The sequence below is a fragment of the Mustela erminea genome, chromosome 8, assembly GCF_009829155.1.
Source record: "Mustela erminea isolate mMusErm1 chromosome 8, mMusErm1.Pri, whole genome shotgun sequence".
NCBI lineage: Eukaryota > Metazoa > Chordata > Mammalia > Carnivora > Mustelidae > Mustela > Mustela erminea.
Window position 1 is genome coordinate 57,814,922 of NC_045621.1, and position 14,266 is coordinate 57,829,187.

General features: G+C 37.2%; 1 protein-coding gene across 1 annotated transcript in view; it reads left to right on the forward strand.

The window, feature by feature from the left end:
• The first annotated feature begins 2,232 nt into the window (after positions 1 to 2,232).
• PSMD14 (proteasome 26S subunit, non-ATPase 14) overlaps positions 2,233 to 14,266 on the forward strand; it is a 100,760-nt gene continuing 88,726 nt past the window's right edge. The window contains exons 1-3 of the mRNA XM_032355735.1: positions 2,233 to 2,559; positions 9,744 to 9,872; positions 12,133 to 12,184. Coding sequence (XP_032211626.1) covers positions 12,137 to 12,184 — 48 coding nt within the window. The 5' untranslated portion in view covers positions 2,233 to 2,559; positions 9,744 to 9,872; positions 12,133 to 12,136. The remainder of the gene's footprint in view (positions 2,560 to 9,743; positions 9,873 to 12,132; positions 12,185 to 14,266) is intronic.

Sequence of the window (14,266 nt, forward strand, 5' to 3'; positions counted from 1 at the left end):
ATTTAGTAAGAAACTCTCCTCATAGTTTCCTCTAGTTCTTTAGACAGGGTTTCCTTTAGCTTTGTGAATATATCTAAAATATCTTATATAAAGTCTTTATGTATAAGTTAGACATAGGGACTTCCTCAGGGAGAGTTTCTATTAATTGCCTTTTCCACTATGTATAGGCCATAAGTTATTTCTTTGTGTGTATTGTGCTTTAAAAACCATATTTTATTTTGGATAAAGTGATAATAATTGCATAAAGTGATAATAATTCTGTGTTGGCATATTATGTATAAAGATGTAATTTGTATCACAATAATAGCTCAAGAGAGAGTGGAGGGAATAAACCTATAGAGTAGTAAAGGTTTTGCATACTTTTAAAGTAAAATTGGTATTAATCTGAACTACAGTATTATAACTTGGTAATTGTAATCCCTGGAGTAACTGTTAAGAAAACTGGACATTTCAAATAATATAATGTGGCAACTCTGGAAATCAGACTCTCATCTGTTCCCAGGGTTTTTATTGTTTCTGTTTGTTATAGTGGATGTTGGGTTAATGACTTTTTGAATGCATTCCTTAAAGTCTATATTTTTTGTTGTGTGACCAGTGAAGTCTTTGCTCAGCTTAGCAGTCATTTGATGACTGGACAAAGATTTCCTTAGATATCATCAAATAGTGAATCTCCCAGTCTTCGCCGAGGAGCTTAATATGTGTATTGGGACACACCTTCAACACTCAAGCAGCAAGTTTACATGTCTATATTGGTTTTCACTTCTTGTTTGTGTAGAGCCTCAGGGTCAGAGAGAGGGGAGAACTTGGGACCTTCTCAGGTCTTTCCTGAGCATCTACACAGCCCTAGACATGCATATGCCCCTAAGCATGCATATTACCCTCTAGATTCCCAGGAATGTCTTAGTTTTTCAAAGTTCCTATGGACATCTCATTCCCTAGCTAAATACTTTAGGGTGGCTGGAAGCAAGGGTGTTCTGAGCAAAACTAAGAGATTTTTGACCTTTCTGTTAATTGTTAGGGGGAGTTACTGGTGAAATTTTTAGCAAAGAAGGAGCATGACTTTATTTGTGTAGCTGAAAAAAAATCTTTGCTACTAAAGGAGCATGGATTTAAGGGGGACAACTGGAGGTAAGGAGTTTAAGATTATTGGGGTGTTCTAGGAAAAAAGTGAGGAAGGCTTGAGTTAAGACTGGAGTAGAGGGAATGGAGAAAGGGGACTGGTTGGAAAAGCTCTCTTACAGATTAGACACTTCATGATTTTTAGGGTGATTTATTGGGAGGTCAATAGGTGACTAGGAGAGAATATGTCTATTCTCGGATCTGAGTAGGGAAACTAGCTGAAGGATGGGGTCATTCACCAAAAAAGGAAACAAGAGGCATAGGTTTGGGTGGACACATAAAGATGCTGATCCAAATATAGCATTACCTATGGTTATAATAACTGATTTTTTTTTTAATAGAAATGAGGTATCTTTAAGAGGGGAATTCTGTGTGACTATGCTCCAGATAGCTTTGGATTCAAATGCTGTAATCCGTCCTTCCCCTCCATCCAGATTCATCACTACTCTTATTTAGGAATGCTTTAAAGGTGCTTATTATTTGGAACATATTTGACAAAGTAAGAGAAACTTTGTCACCCTAAAGAGAGCCTGTGCCTAAATACAATAAAAATTTGTCGATCATCAATCATTTCTTGGGTGGTTTTGCCCTCTGAAAACCTAGCACAGAGCGGATAATGGGTAAAAAAACGTTGTTGACGCTAATTATTTGGAGAAGTGTGAGTGATGATTTTTCTTTAAGCCCTGTAAATTAAATTGGGCCTAAAATGATTGGTTTTAACATTTGGGAAACGTTGGTTTCTTTGAAATGCAATTCCTGGAAAGCGGAGAAATCAAGGAGGTGGGCGGACTGCGCCGTGGAAGAGAAGCTCTGACTTGTTTCCCCTCTTTTTACACCTCTTCTTTTTCTGCCTCTCAGACGACCAAGTTGAGTTCAAACGAACCTTTCAGTTTTTGAGTGGGACGGCGGGGAACACCCAAACGAACAGGGTTCTCGTTTCAGCGTTCCCGCTGTTCCATTTCCTACCCGGTCACCTCCAGGCTCCGGCTAGCTGGCCGGCGTCGCAGATCTCGAGTGAGGCCTGGATTCGCAGAGGGGAGAATGGCGGGCGGGGGGAAAAGGAGGATGTCTGAGGGGCGGGAGCGGCCCTGGCGCTAACTTCCGTCCCGCCCTCCCAGCCCGGACTGGAGAAGCCCCGCGGCCCGCGCCGACCGGCTGTCGCACTCCTCCCGGGACGCTCGCCGGACTCCCGAGCCGTCTCCAATTGGCCGTCGGGGGAACGGAAGCCGAGGAAGAGCAGTGAACCCGGAAGTGCTTCGCCGCGGAGGCCCGGGCGACTCTTTTGAATGGAATCGGGCTGATTCATCGCCGGTTCGCGGAGCCGGAGCCCCGTGGAGTCTGAGCCGCCGCTGCCGCCGCTGCCGTCTCCGCTGCCTTCGCGTCACCGCAGGTGGAAGACGATAGCCCAGACCGCGGCTGGCCGACCCCCCCGGCCTTCAGGTAAGACAGGGAAGGCAGGCCCGGCAGGTCCGCGGAGACAGCCGTGCTAGGCCGCCGCCAGCCCCGCGCTTTCCTGAGTCACGTTGCCCGGCGGAGTTGCCACTGGAGGCCTGGGCCCTGAGGGAGGAGCTCAGGCTTCTGCGTCCTCCTCGCGGGTTACTCGGGTGTCTTGTAAGCTAGGTCTGGATGTGGTCTCCTCTTCCAGGCGTTTCTGCTTTGCTGAATTTAAGCGCATCTCGGGAGCCCTCTTCTCCCTATACCAGGAGAACCCTTGTCTGTGGCCTGTGTGTGTACGTGTGTGTGTCTATTGATAGTTATTCCCGTGTTGAAAAACTTCAAAGCAGCAGAGGAAACAAGGGAGAGAGAATAAATACAACTTTCCCGTTGAAGGCATGGTTGTTTTATCACTTGTCCTTCCCATAGGCCTGACCCTTTTTCTTAGTGTTAGGATTTCAATTCCCTTTGAAAACCAAACAAAACCCCCAGAGATGCCCTGGTTTTTTAACCTTGAAACTCTTCAAAGTGTGGTTTTTCTGCGGTGCCTTTTAACTTACTTTCAGTTTGTCTTAATTGTGTAGTTGTTGTGAATAGGTAATATTTCCTGTGTTCAATAAAGTAGTAATCTGCTGCTCTGTGTTACCTCTTGAAACTTAATTTTCCTGGGGACTTACTTTGTGTCTGTCAAAAGAACACAAAACGCAAACTTTTCGGAAGAGTTTGAATGTAAATCTAGTGACTGAATGAAAAATATTTGAAATTAAAAATGGTAACTAAAAGTTGGTAAAGATTGATGGGAAATTTTAAGGCAGGGAAGAAGCCTTAAAAATTAACACAGAAATGCAGTTCTAGGGCGAAAATTATTATTATTATTATTTTTTACTGCCCACAAAAATGTGTTTTTAGTGCTACTACGTTGTTGATTATGTGTAAAGCCAGAAGACAGTCACTGGTAATGTTGAAAGAACAAAACAGAACAGAATACAGCTCTAGTGGAAATGATTAAGACAGTGGTGCTTTTCATGTTTTGTCTTGGAAGGGTAGCAGCTGGCTCATTTAAAGCTTATATGTTTTAAAAAATTTAAATTTAATGAGTAACTGCGCATTTGGAAAGATTAAGATACAGTAGTTCAGAATTAACTACAGTTGTGTTTAGTGAAGTGATATTTAGTGAAAGGCCTGAATATTGTCTTGAATTTGCTCCAGAACATAATTACTTCTAGCCCACAGAAGAAAGTTTTGAAGTCATCTTTCAATGAAGCCTCACCTGTTGATTTTGGAATATTATCCCCCCTACCCCGCCCCCGAAGTGCTTGGTAAATAATATTTTGCTGTTCTAATTGTAAAGCTGCATTTTAACCTGGGTTTATTTTATTTTTATGCTTGTCATGTAAATCTTATGTTTAGTATATAGGTTTAGAACTCCTGTTTGAGTATCAGGAACAAAAGGCAATTGTGTTTTTGTTTTTCATTTTATAGCAGTATTCATTTCATAATTTACTGTCCACTTCTGAAAGTCATGTGGACGTTCATGGGATTTATTACTCATGAGCTTGTCATATAGCCAGTTTGTTGCACTCATTTGATAATCATATCCTGCTTTGTGATATATTGGCATCTCCATCTGTAAAATGAGAATTGGATTAAATAATAGCTTCTGGTTCTGTGATGATAGCAATAATAGTAACAACAGTTATTGAGTACCTTACAAATGTTCCAGGCACTGTATTAGGTGCTTTGTATTTTATCTTACCACTGACTTGCAAGGTAGGTATTATCCCCATTTTATAGATGAAATCTAGATTCTAGAAGAAGGTATTTTTTTCCAGATCATACAGAGAGTAGGTTTGCTTGTCTTTTTTTTTTTTTTTTTTTTTTAAGGTTTGATTTATTTATTTGTCAGAGAGAGAGAGAAAGAACGAGATAACACAAGCAGGGAGAGGAGCAGAGGGAGAAGCAGGCAACTCATGGATCAGGGAGCTCGATGAGGGACTCCATCCCAGGACCCTGAGATCATGACCTGAGCTGGAGGCAGACGTTTAACCAACTGAGCCACCCAGGCATCCAATTTGCTCGTTTTTTAAAGACTGTATTTATTTGAGAGAGAGAGAGGTGAGAGAGAGAGCACGAACGGGCTGGTGGGGCACACAGGGAGAGAGAGAAGCAAACTCCCCACTGAGTGAGGCGCCCAATGGAGGCTCGATCCCAGGACCTCAAGATCATGACCTGAGCTGAAGTCAGACGCTTAACTGACTGAGCCACTCATGTGCTCCTGGAGATAGGTTTTGAAGCTCAGATTCCAGTCAAGGTCTGATTGCCTTCACAGCCTTTCTGGCTCTACACTGCTTCCTTTCACTTTATATATTTTTCATGGATTTATATCATGCCTCCCCAAATAGACTATAAATTCTTTCAGTGAAAATCACTGTTTCTTAATGGCTCTATTTCTATATCACCTTATTATGTGCGAAATGGTACAGGTTTTTCCTACTGTCTGAAAGTTAGCTTTACCCCACTTCACTTTTATAGAAGGCCTACATTATGCCTGTTTTTTGCTAACAGAAAGAAGTCTGAAGAGGATTTTCACTTTTACAAAATGTTAATTCTTTCTTTGATTTATGCCATTTCCACTTAGGAAAGTTTTAATAGGAACACTCCGCTTTTGGATAGAGGGGGAACCTTGTATTTAATGAATGTTAAATTGAATGTTGTAATTAGGAAACAGCACAAAAAAAGATGTTGTGGTAGTTCCATCTTCACTGTTCTAAACTGGAAAAAATCTTGCTTTCAAAATCGTATTTATATGATTAAATTTAATGTTGACTCTTTCTATTTCTTCCATTGAAGAAAGCCCTTAAGAAAGTCAAAGAAGTCCGTAATACTTTCCACAATTCAGAAAGCAGTGGAATTAGAAATACAGTGAGATCTGGAATACAGAAAGGATTTAGCATCAGTCTGAGAAGTAATATGGAACTGCAGCATGGGTTGGGGAGTACATGTTGAGCTAAGAAAAACAGTGATAAACTCGAACAGCTGAGAGTTTCATGATTTTGTTTGAGTTTTATGAATTACTGGAACAACAGTGTCCCTTGTGAACAGGTTGAAAAGTAAAAAAAAAAAAAAAAAAAAATTGCCACATTCCAAATCTAGATTAAATTAATTTTGAAGATTCTGTTTTTTTAAGTTATTCATGGTTCCATACATTTTCTATAAGTATTTGAGAATTGATTTATTTTATTTCCAACATGAACACAATCTGTGTCAGGTTCTAACTAGATATTAACTCAGTAGGAGATGAAAAAATGGAAGATCATCAACTTTTTGATGTACAATCTTTTGAAAGTACCAATGCTTATTTCGTACTGTTTTTACCAGTTAGGATTCTAAAGATTACTCTGTGCATGGCATATTAGTTACAGTTAAATATTTTATTCATATTATCTGATAAATTTTTAAAAAGATTTTATTTACTTGAGAGAGAGAGTGAGCAAGCACAAGTGGGGGTGGGAGGCAAAGGGAAAAACATATTCCCTGCTGGGCAGGGAGCCAGATGTGAGATTCTGGGATCATGACCTGAGCCAAAGGCAGACAGACGCTTAACCTGACTGAGCCACTCCAGTGCCCTATCTGATAACATTATCAGTAAAGTTAATTATATCATGATAAGCTCTGGAGTCCTCTCTTTTTCAATAGGTGTAAAAGCTTACTTTAGGTCTTTAAGTCATTGCTTTAGTCATTAAGCATCTGCCTCATCTCAGGTCACGATCTCAGAATCCTGGGATCCAGCCCTGAGTCAGGCTTCCTGCTCAAGAAGAGGGAGGCCTGCTTCTCCCTCTCCCACTCCCCCTGTTCATGTTCCCTCTCTCGCTCTCTGTCAAATAAATAAATAAAGTCTTTAAAAAAAAAAATCTAGAGGTGTTATGTGTGGCTTTTATTTCTAAGAATTGGAAGTATTGTCTTTCTTATTATAGTGTAACACTTTTAATTTTATGAACTCTTTTGCTAAATTCTGCAAAACACAAGTCCCTCCTCCAATATAATTCATTTAGTACTGCAAAATGTGCCTACTGTTTTGAAATTTCACTAAGTGGCAAACCATGTAGGAAGAAGAATCTGTGTTGTATGAACTGTAGCTTTGCTAAGGAGGGTGGTGCTGATAACAGCCAACACCCATTGTTCACTTACTGTACACCAAGCATTATGTTAAATGTAGGTTCTGTCCACTGTCATCTTTAATTTTCTGAACAACTGTATAAGGTGGATGCTGTCATTATCCCTATTTTGCAGATGAAAAAACAGGCTCAGGAAAGTAACTGACCCACGGACACACAGCTAATATGTATTAGAGACGGAATTTGAATCCTGTCACTTGTACTGCAGAGTCATAGCTCTTAACCCGGATATAAGAGATGCATAACATGAAACTTACCATTTTAACCATTTTTAGAGGTACAGTTCAGTGGCATTAAGTACACTCATGTTGTGCAACCATCACCACCATCCATCTCCAGAACTTTTTCACTTCCCATTGTAATACTTTTGGAATCCTAGATAGCTCATAATTTTATTGGAGAGACCTTGGCTGTCATCTCTGCTTGCAAAACATTTTTTTCTTTTAGATTTATAAACACTAGTTAGATCTAGTCCAGTGATTATTTTTCACTTCTACATTATCTATTTCTTTTTGCTTTGCTTTGTGGACACTTAAGCATTTGTCCACATAAGAACTTCATTAATAGCATAAAAGATAAAAGAATAGGGATGCCTGGGTAGCTCAGTGGGTTAAGCCTCTGCTTTTGGCTCAGGTCATGATCTCAAGGTCCTGGGATCGAGCCCCGCATCGGGCTCTCTGCTCAGCAGGGAGCCTGCTTCCCCCCCTCTCTCTGCCTACCTGTGATCTTTCTCTCTGTCAAATAAATAAATAAAATCTTAAAAAAAAAAAGATAAAAGAATATGTTACTAACACATCTCTGTAGCAAAACAAGTTCTTGTTGTAAAATAGTGTGTAATTCAGCCCTTGTTGAATACCCACCCAGATGAGAACACATTTCTTTTTTAGTCTTAGAAATACATTGTTCACTCATTGATCCACTTATCAAATAATTTTTGTCGTGAGATTCAGGTAACAAAATAAACCATTTTAAAGTGAATAGTTCAGGGGTGCCAGGGTGGGCTTATTTGGTTTAAGCATCCAACTCTTGGTTTCAGCTCAGGTCATGATCTCAGGGTCTTGAGATCAAGCTGGTCGACAGGCTCCCTGTTCAGCTTTAAGTCTGCTTAAGATTCTGTCTCTCCCTCTCCTGTACCCCTCGCTCCACTCACGAGCATCCATGTGCTTGCACTCCCTCTCTTTCTCTCAAATAAATGAATCTTAAAAAAAAAAACCAAAAAAACAAAAAAACAAAGTGAACAGTTCATTGTGGTTTAGTACATTCAAAGTGTTGTGCAGCTACCACCTCTATCTAGTTCCAAAACATTTCCATTATTCTGAAGTAAAATCCCTTACCCATTAAGCAGTTTTTCATGTTACTCCTTCCCTGTAACCTCTGGCAATCACTAATCCTTATTCTTTTTCTATGGATTCAGGTATTTGGGATATTTAATATGAAAGGAATCACATAGTTTGTGACCTTCTGTGCGTGTCTTCTTTTACATAGCATAATGTTTTGAGGTTCAATCACATTATCACATGTGTCAGTACTACATTTCTTTTTATAGCTGCATGATATTCCATATGTTCCATTGTATGCATATTCATACTGGAATTTGCTTTGTCCTTTTACCCTTTGGTGGACATTTGGGCTGTTTCAGTCTTTGGGCTCTTGTGAATAATGATGCTGTAAACATGCATGTACCTGTCTTTATTTTGAATACCTATGTTTAATTCTTTTGGATATATACCTAGGAATAGAATTGCTCGGTCATATGGTAATCCTTTGTTGAATTTTTGAAGAGCTCCCAAACTGTTTCCAGCACTCCTTGGTTCTTAAGTTCGAGAAAATTAATGTAGGGTATTGCTGTCTGAAGATGTTTGGTCTGAAATTTTGTTTATACCAGTGATTCTGAATTGGGAGTGATTTTGCCCTTCCAGGAGACCTTTGACAATGTCTGGGGACATTTTCGATTATCATGACTGGGTGGGTGCTACCAGCATCTAATGAGTAAAGGCCAGGGATTCTGTCAGACATCCTGTAATGCACAAGACAGTCCCCTACCAAAAAAAAAAAAAAAAAATTTTGGTTCTGAATGTCAACAGTGCTGAAGAAACCCTGGCTTATACCATCAGTTTTATTGTTATTGTTAGAGACTACAGTGCTGTTACCTGTTTCTTTACATTCACCTTCTCTAATTGTGAAACTTTTTCTCTGTCAGTTCTCTTCTTTGACATTATGGATATAATACAAAAAATTCTGAATTTTCAGCTGTGTTCAAATGAAAGCTTAAAAGACTACAGAGATTGTGTCTCTAGTCTTTTATATCTTCTTGAAAGGTGGAGAAATGGCTTTGGGCAGCACAATAAAAACTGAAGGATGAAACAATAGCAATAATGTATTTCACTATTGCATCATTTTGAGTAATTCTTATTCTTCCATTTTCTTGTTATTTTATTTTATTTATTTTTTTCATTTTCTTGTTATTTTAGTCTTTCTGCCGTAGTTGGGAATAATTGACTAAGACATGAGGAACTAATTCCTATGATAGTGAAATAGCAAACTTTCAAATATAGGAAAAATAACATCACTAAGATTCCATAATGTATTATGGATTTATAATAATGTGCAATGGAACTATATGGTAATTGCACAATAGAATGGTCTGTTTAAAAAGATGAGTAAATTTTCTCTTTGTTCTTTGAAACACTTCTAGAAATACATGTCAATGAAGTGTCATGACATGTCAATTCTTAGATAAAATTTTGAACTGCTCAAAAAAGTCATGAAATGTCAATTCTTACATGTAATTAGAACTGCTCAAAAAAGAAACTTAAAAACAAAATTTGTATGTGGGGTAATCCTCTCCTCTTTAGCCTCCTAAGATGTTATTTCTTTCCATATTCTTCTGGAAATGGTGATTAAAATCAGTTTTGATTTCTATTTCGCTTTTAGGAATTTTGCTTTGTTTAAAGCTCATGGCATATTTTCCTCCATAGGTCTCAAAGTAATTATATCTTATTTACTTTTTTTTAGGAGTGAGAGAAAAAAAATACTTGGGAAAAGTTATACCTGCCAGTATAAGCAAGAGCTTGAATTAAGAAGAAATTTGTCAAACTCAACGAATTGAAGCTTAACACCTCAAGAGTTGTAGTCACTGACCAGGTGAGAATTAAGAATGTATATACTTTTACCTATTCTTTCAGGATATGATATAAAGATGTTATGAAAACATCATTTTTTAAACACACATCAAATTATAAATATGTAATACCCAGATTTAAGAGCTCATGAAAGTCATTTAGATAACTAGCACTTTTGTTCTTATTTGCTTTCTATAAACTTTTTTTAAAAAGTAGTGTGATATAGAACATTTATTGATATAATTCATTTCCAAATGTTAGTATTTTTATTAAACCTCATTATGTTATCTAAAATGTTTTAGTTTGTTAAATATTTTTTCCTATTTGCTGAGACATCTAATTTTACTAAAAACACAAATTTGACCTGCCAGATTTTCTTTCCCTCTGCTCCCCACATTGCTCATGTATATTCACAGCATCTGGAGTCTGTGTAAAGTCATAAGAAACAACACTGGGGGAATAGATAAACTAAGCACAGCTGGGAATCGACTTTGGCCTGGAATATATATAATATCTATAGTATACTGTATGTTAGTTTTTTTCTGTTTGTTCTTTAAGCTTGAAATGGTCCAAAAGAATTTTTTTTTCCTTTGGTAATACATTCTAGAGAAATATTTTTAATATTTTCAACTATTTGGGTTTTGTCCCTCTATTTATAACCTTTAAAAAGTGCCATGTATTGAATGCTATATTCGAGTTGAGGAATTTTAATGAGAATTTGATGGAGATTCTCTTGGTAAATGCTGCTCTTAGAATGTGTTAAGGTTATAAAGCAGAAACTTTGTCTGGACTAGCAAGTTTTCTTATGTGCCTTTCATTTTTTAAAATGAATTTATCCATTGTGAATCTCACAGACTTGTTGATACAAAGTTCTTTATAAATTGTTTATATAAAATTCAAAAATAGCAGAACTAATCCATGCTATCACAAGTTGAAATTCTGTCTTTGCACGGTGGTAGGGACTGGAAGGGGAGCGTGAGAGGTGTTCTTAGGTGGCCATAATGTTGTTTCTTTATCTAGGTGGTGGTTATGGTTACATTTTGTGAAGATTCCATGGCTATGTCAGTTGTGCATTTTTCTGTATGTGGACTTGGATAAAGTTTGCAATATTAACATTGTTAAATATAGGAATAAATTGTTAGCAGAATCAACAAACATGATTAAGCTGTAATGTAATGATCATGAGTACATTATTAATTTTGAGTTTATATAGCAGTTCTAGCTAGTAAAACAGTATGAACAAATGACTAATTCATTAGCATTTAATTTAGAATATAAATTGTAGTAATAACCATTATCTAAAGCATAAACTTTGAAAAGGAATTTTAAGGCACAGTAGCAGTTTTCAAGTAGAAGAAATGCTTCATTGTCACTCTTAAAGCATTTAGTTGCACTGATACTAGTTTTCTAGCATTTGGTTATACTTTTTTGTGTAGTTGAGGTCATAGTGATACTCTTGCTATTTCTTTCCTTTGATTTCTTCTGAGTTTTTCAAGCTTTTAAGAATGTCTTCTGTAGTTATTCTAGATATAAAAAACAAATCAGATTGATACTCTAAAGTTAATCTTTGTATTGATTAACTCTGAAATTATCATTGAGAATAGCTGAATTTCCTTAGTGAAGAAGGTGTATATCTCCACAACATCTGAAATAAGGCAAAATATCTGTGTAGGTTCTAGAACACTATCTTAATGCATTTAATGTTTACTTTATAATATTTCTTTTAGTATAATGAGTTCATTTTAAAAAAGCCTTTGATGCTAATTCAGAGATCCATAATCTGCTCACAATGTCTTTCACATGTAGTTTTGATGATAACTGACAAGCTGTAAGTTAATTAGCACAGAACTTACTAATGAGGATGTTAAAATTTAATTTAAAAGTGAGGATTTTTATTTGTACACTCAACAAATTGAAGGAAATTCAATCATACATATGATAAGCATTTCAGGCACTTTTTCCTCATTCAGGTACTTTATTAGGTAACAATGAGAAAATATAATTAACTTAATGATAGCAAAGTTTTGAAAGTATGCTAAGATTGCTTGTCTTTAAAACCAGGGATAACCCAAAACCAAAGCAGTAAAGTAAGGTCTGTTAATTAGCATGGAAGACAGCTTCTTGAATTAATATGTGGTGTTAATTAACAGGAAGTCTGATGTTGTGTTGTAATTACCACCAATATTTTTGACATACTGAGTGACTGAAGGTGAATTATATAGATAGCAATTGAGTAAACACTTTTGTGCTTAGGAACGTTTTCCTTTGTTTCTGTTTTCTAGAAATATGGACAGACTTCTTAGACTTGGAGGAGGTATGCCTGGACTGGGCCAGGTTAGTATATAGACTTTCAGTATTTCTTTGTTTGTAAACTACACGTCTTTCTCTAGTTATCCAAAGAGAAAGAAATCACTCCCAAGAAAATCATCTCACAGGTCACCTTATAGTAAGAAGCTGGTTGGTTGGTTTATGGCTGGTTGTTGTATTGCAACACTCAATACATGAGGGTAACATTTCCTATTATCTTAATTTAATTTTCTCCTAAGAATAAGAATTTTCTCTGTTTCTTTTATTTAAAATTTGGGGATATGTATGTTCTCCAACTTAACTTTTAATAAAAAATAAAAAGGACTCAAAGCTTATTATCAAAGGACTCAAGCTTATTTCTGGGTTTACAATGTAGACTTTAGAAGTAACACATGGAAAAGTAAACATGGCATATTTTTGGCAAGATCCAGAAAACCGACCCATAGAATGTTTGTATGTACAGTTTTAATACTGTTAAATTCCTTCTGGTAGTTACAATAGAAGACTCAAATAATATGTAATATCTCTTTTTCTTTAAATTTGGAATGTATGGTTTCTTTTACATTCTTATTAAAATTAAATTTTTTCAGTTTTAATATTATCATCTATCTTGTTTCTTGCTGTTGGGCAAATGGCCTCTACATAGATTTTCTAATCTCAGAATATTTATTCTGCTTTAGGTGAGGCAGAAATTTTTGCTTTTTTTGAGTTCTACACTGATTATCTTTCCAGTTTTCCATTCATAGAAGTGCTAACTATGTGTTGTTCCTTTCCCGAGACTTTTATGTAACATAATGTTTTATGACCAAAATTTGGGAGTATTTTTATAACCTACTTTTATAACCCTTATAGCTTCCAGCTTTCCCTCATTTTCTTATCACGATTGATCAGTTTGTCTTTCTTCATTTAAAGTAGTCTATATTGGGGCACCTGGGTGGCTTGGTTGTTAAGCATCTGCCTTCAGCTCAGGTCATGATCCCAGGGTCCTGGTATCCAGCCCCTCATTGAGTTCCCTGCTCAGCAGGAAGCCTGCTTCTCTCTCTCCTGCTTCCCCCTGCTTGTCTTCGTGCTCTTGCTGTCTCTCTCTCTGTCAAAAAAGAAAATCTTAAAAAAAAAAAAAAAAGTCTATATTTTGTGAAAGAAACAGTTTTGTTGGGGATTTCATGGTTTTTCAGTGTGGAGGCACTTTCAAAAGAATTCCTTAAGTAGGTCTGTCTCATGACTTCTACTAATAAACTTTTTCCTTTTGGAAAGTTGGAATCATTTTGTGATTCTGTGTTGTATCCTTGTATAGACTTCAGTTATTTTTCCTTTCTTTTTTTTTTTCCCAGTTTTTACTTTTTTGGGTGTTGACTATTTCTCATGTTCCTTTACTATCAGCCTATTTTGTTACAATTCTTCATTTTTGTAAGATATGTGTAATATATTCTCTTAAGAAGCCTAAGCCTTGGGTCGTCTGGGTGGCTCAGTCAATTAAGTGTCCAACTTTTAATTTTGGGTGAGGTCATGATCTCTGGGTCTTGGGATTGAGCAGTGCATCGGGCTCCGAGTGGTGGGCACGGTCTGATTGAGATTTTCTCTCTGCTTCTGCCCCTACCCCGCACGTGCGCATGCTCTCTCACTCTTGTTCTCTCTAAATAAAATCTTTAATAAAAAGAGGCCTAAGTCTCTGGGAACTTGACCCTTCCAAAGCTGTTTCCATACTTTCATAAGCATTCTAGATAGCTTTTAGAATTCCCTCATTTATTCCAAAATTAGCAATAACGATGTTAAGGCATATCAGAGTGTCAGAAGTGAGCTGAGGTGGTACATAGGTACTGCAAATTTACCTGCAAAATACAGGCAATGGTACTCCCTTTGTAGAATTCTTTTTTTTTTTTTTTAAGATTTTATTTATTTATTTGTCAGAGAGAGTGAGCATAGGCAGACAGAGTGGCAGGAGGAGAAACAGGCTCCCCGCTGAGCAAGGAGCCTGATGTGGGACTCGATCCCAGGACGCCGAGATCATGACCTGAGCTGAAGGCAGCTGCTCAACCAACCGAGCCACCGAGGCGTCCCCCTTTGTAGAATTCTTAAAGGAAGTTGTGTCAAATTTAAATACCGAAGTAC